Source organism: Vigna umbellata, chromosome 4, assembly GCF_029865625.1.
Source record: "Vigna umbellata cultivar VRB3 chromosome 4, Vumbellata_1.0, whole genome shotgun sequence".
Taxonomy (NCBI): Eukaryota; Viridiplantae; Streptophyta; class Magnoliopsida; order Fabales; family Fabaceae; genus Vigna; species Vigna umbellata.
The window spans coordinates 23,354,385-23,359,341 of NC_142168.1; the positions used below are offsets into that span (position 1 = coordinate 23,354,385).

A 4,957-nucleotide genomic window follows, 5' to 3' on the forward strand; every position below is an offset into this window, starting at 1 on the left:
GATGAATATCTATGATGCGATTGTTGTATGATGGTATGAGGTTGTCTAACATAATTATTATATGAGGTTTGTTGAGTGTATCAAAGTAATTATGCATGTTTTATAAATGATTGGTTGCATGTTAGCTTACCCTACTTGTTTGTGTTTGTGTATGTGCGATGATCGTATAATTCGTTATACAGGAGCAGATGAAGGAATGTCGTCTGATTTAGTGCCAATAAAGAAAGAGATAGAAGAATAAATTAGCATGGTTGCTGGGTTGTTCTATTGAGCTATTTTTTTGCTTGTGTTGATCAAAGTATTTGTAATGTAGTTCTTATAAAGAAATGAGATTGGTTAAAATAGATGGTTTATGTTTGACGTGTTTCAAATTTGTTCATTGGTATATTGAGATACTTTTGAAAATGAATGAGCTTATATGGCACAAGAAAATCTTAAAACAACTTATATATACCCAATGAATCAGTTTTAAACACACTAAAACCGCCATACATATCTATTATAGATTGGGTAGTACCACATAATCGCTAGGCGCTAAGTGGGGAGCTTAGATAAGTGAGCTTTTAGGACATTTGATAGTACCCTGTGACGGTTGTGGTTCTAGTGGCCTAGAGCGTCATGTGCCACTCTAGGACTATTGGGTGTTCACAAGTCAATGAGCTCCAAGGATTCTGGTGGTGTTGGACACCAAGTTTTTAGCGTTGGGTGCATGTTTCAAGCATTTGGCGGAAGGTTTTGGGCACTAAGTGCCAACATGATTTTTATTACTAAGTTATCTCGATAAAATTATGAGTTTTTCTTCGTTAACCGTTGGATCAAAATGAAATTTTGATAGTTAACCATTATGATATTTGATTTAAGGTTTGTGGTTAGAGAAATGACTTTTGCATTTTAGATATAATTAATGAAAATATTATAATTAAATGTTATACTAATGTAATAAAAAATAAATGATGAACTATAAGTATATAATTTAAAATGAATGATATGTTATTTATGTTATGAGATTACTTTGCATTGAAGTAAAATATAAATTTATAACATGATGTAATGATTTAAAATTATATGAGAATGTTATATGTGAGCTATGGTCTCAATGTGGTGAATGTAGTGATTCCTAGGAAAGGAGTATTACATTGATGTGATGATAGGAAATGTGTTAAGAGGGATTATGAAAGAAAGTCTTTACCCTGATTATGCTCTAGAGGGATTGATGTCCAATGTAAAATCTATAGCTATAGCTCCTAAGAGGAAAAAGCGAGTATGACACGTTTAAAGTCTTGGTGTTTGCTCAATACACTTGAATTTCAAAAGTAAAGTTAAATGTCTAAGTGTTGTGGGCCACGGCGGTTGTGATTATCTTTGTGTTGATATTGGCATGCTTTTGGTAAACATTTGATTATTGTTGAGAGTATGTGATGGTTGAATTGAATGAGACTAACATTCATTCTAATGTGATATATTATAAATGATATTTTAATTATAACTATACTAGTTTATTCTGCTATCTATTGTGTCGTGGTTTATCCATGTGAGCCTTATCGTGAAGGTTGTGTTATGATGATTGAGGCTTGACATTGTATTACGAGAGATAATAGATTTCTTGCTACTAATTATTGACTTCAAATTAGATAATGAATCCTATCTGTGATGCAATTTTGATTGGTTAACTACATTTAGGATAAAGATGAGGATAGTATGATGAATGATGGAATTAACATATGTAGTATTTGTTAATTTTTACTAGCTTATCTTCATGTGGTTATGTAGTTTCCAACTGTGATGATTGTATGTCATACGTGAACAAAATATTATGTACATAGCAGAGGAAATAAAAACAAATGTTAGAGTAGAATGTTTATATATGTATATATTATTATATTTGATAGTACTTCTTATAGATATAACAATTATATTTCTTTTGAAAAATATTTGAAATAAAGTATTGGACAACTGTAAATATATTAAGTATATGCACAATTTCATTATGTTTCCTGCTATTACTAAGTGATGACAAATTGATAGTGTGATATATACTAATTTAGGTTATTACAATTAGAAAGTTAGAAACAAAGAGAAATCTTACATTATATTTGGATACAATAGACCATCTTATAAATACAATATACCATCTATCAGTGACATATTCCAAAGTGTCGAAGTGCTCATGAGGAATTAGATGATATAAATATATATTTTTTCTGCATTCAAATATAGTATAATTCTTTGAAGCTTTACAAATCATATATTCAAACTTTCTCATGTTTTCTTGAAATAAGTCTCACTAATTATTTTTAATGAAATGAAATATAAATATTTTGAAACACCATGAAGTTTTTGTACTCTTTTATAATTAGTTTTCCTAAATTTTTTACACAAAAAGAGAAGTAGCAAATTGGAAAAAAAGAGAGAAAAAATAGAGCTTTTATTTTTGGATCATAAATACACTCTAAAAAATATATATATTACAAGTGTAACCATATTAAAAGTAATTTTAAATGTGAAAACTCAATACATTTTCTAGAGTAACTTTGTCTCCTCTTTGGGCCCATTTTATATTTACACCACCATCAACGTCCCTTTCATAATTAAGTGTTTTAGAAGAACACCGTTTCCTTTATACTGCATCAATTCAGAATTTATATTTGATTCATATTTTAGCCATATTGGCGTAAGCTATTTTGTAATACTCCAATCTTATTGGTTAACGTCCGACAAAGCTTTGTCATTCACCAGCTTGATCATCGATGCCATAATCAGAAAAATCTATCCTCACATTTCGACATGCTCTTTCTTTCTTGTCACATAAAGATTCATTTTTGTTGTTGATGTCATAGGATCTAACTTTTTCATAAATTTGTGCTAAATTTCTCTACGCAACCCAACAATTCATGTAAGAAAAACTTACATTATCTTAAATTTAAAATTCTAAATTAGTTCATATATTTTTTTAAGTTATTGATCTTGTTAGAGAAAGAGGTTTATTAGAAAAATATAAATACCAATAAAATATAAGTAAAACTACATAAAGAATTGATGTTACTTTTTGTTCAAAACTATAAGAAAAATTAGTTAATAAATTTTTCATTTTAAGAGTGTTTTATTTTTTGTTTTTATTCAATTTCATTTCTATCAAACTTGATTTGAATTTCCAAACATATGTCACACATTTCTACTATATTTTGCTTTTCATTCATTGCTGACTTCAATTCTTGTTACATCTCAGTTCTGTCCCACGAACATTGAATACTATGGAAAAAATGTGCACTAACGACATGAGTGACTTTGTCTTTGTAGGCCCCCCAAAGAATTCTTGTGTCCTTATTTTCCCACCACCAAAATATGTTATCTTAATCATCTTCTTCAACATTTATAGTTATCCTAATCAGCTTAGAGTTGAACCTCAAGCAGTGTTAAATAAGGGAATTATGTTGTTGTTGTCAAAGATTATAGTCACAGGTTGTATTGTATCTTGGTTTTTATTTTCTCTAAGGAACTATGTACACTGTTTTCGTTAATCCATTGTATTATATAACACAATAAGTTGTATGTCACTTATATAAAATTTTTAACACACTCTATTACACAACAAAATAATGTACATAATATAAATATCTGCTTTTAGACTTAACAAAGAAAGAAGAAAAATGGAAAGTCTAAAAGAAACATGACTTCCTTTTTCAACTCTCAGCCACTGTAATTTGTTTAGTATGTATTGAACTCCGTGATATTCTAATACTTAGCAAATAACACAAGCACACGGATTGTCTTCCACTGTTCTGTTATAGTAATATGGATATGGTTGGTGTCTAATTTGGTTAAAAAAAGCTTCATAGATCTTCAAAAGTTGCGCATATTCCTCCTTTGGATCTTTCTTGGGTTCTGGTGGCTTCTCTTCTTTCTTTGGTTCCTTCGCAGGTCCAACTGAAAGTATGTCTGCATGACACAATTTTTTAAGCTTTATGGCCACTTTAACAGAATCAACATCCCCAATTACAGTTATTTTATTGTCCTTCATGTCCACAGAGACTGACTCAACCCCTGAAAAAATCATCCCAAAAAATTCATTTTTTTGTTCTATCCGGTTTTACCCTTGAGCAACAAACAAAGCATACAATTAAAACAGATAATTAACATGGCAGAGATGGTTGAATGTTGAGATTCCTTACCCGAAATGCCACATACTCTCTGCATGGCCTTTTTCCTGATTTTTTCATCTTGGACATCCACCTTTAGAACCACTTTCTGTCAAACAAAATGCAGACAACTTTTAGGAACTATTGTTGTAAACAGTTCTAAGCATGAAGATTCCAAAACTAGTTACGACTTCAACGGTGAAAGGAAAAAGAATAGAAAGATTTGCAATTTGAACTCTGAAACTTGATCTAAACATTTTTTAGTGTCAAACAAAGAGAGCTGAACTCAAATTTGGAAATCATGTTTGCAAATTGAGGATGGAAACAGAGCAAACCTCAAAATTTAAAAATTGAGTTTACATGTGATAGTTGAGATGTGATATTAGAGTGTTGTTTGCAAATTGAATGACGCCTTTTGTGGAAAAGATAGAAAACTTGAAAAAGGGACAAATTCTTACCATCATAATGATTCAAAGATGGGAGCTTTCTGGGGAAAACTAGAAGCTCACAAGGTACTTATATAGTCCATGAGAAATGTATGATAGAGACAAGTACCTATACATCCGTTTTAGACCCCAAAATTCTTATGTTAATTGCCGCGAAAGAAACATCACGGACATATTCAAGATAGTGTACCTGCAAATCTGACTCCTAAATATCTTAGAAGCTCTTATTAGCCACTGTTCCTCGTCACGTTGAAAGCTTCTTTAGTAGTGCCCTTAATAAAACAAAGTTAGATGTTGCAAACCCTAATGAAAATTATAATATACAATTGTACAAATTTCATCTTATAAGTTGATATCGTGGGATTGAGTTAGGTT

General features: G+C 30.5%; 1 protein-coding gene across 1 annotated transcript; it reads right to left on the reverse strand.

The window, feature by feature from the left end:
* Positions 1–3,555: 3,555 nt before the first annotated feature.
* On the reverse strand, positions 3,556–4,748 carry LOC148199620 (heavy metal-associated isoprenylated plant protein 12-like). Its single transcript, XM_088113557.1, has 3 exons — positions 4,595–4,748; positions 4,170–4,245; positions 3,556–4,041 (listed from the first exon to the last, which is right to left on the reverse strand). Exons 1-3 carry the CDS (start codon positions 4,598–4,600, stop codon positions 3,740–3,742), a joined length of 384 nt encoding a protein of 127 aa, XP_087969683.1. The 5' UTR covers positions 4,601–4,748; the 3' UTR covers positions 3,556–3,739.
* Positions 4,749–4,957: the final 209 nt, after the last annotated feature.

Coding starts and splice junctions, on each gene's coding strand:
- LOC148199620 (XM_088113557.1), bottom strand. Junction 4,042..4,169: donor GAGAGTATGTGGCATTTCGG/GTAAGGAATCTC, acceptor TGATTTTTTCAG/GGGTTGAGTCAGTCTCTGTG.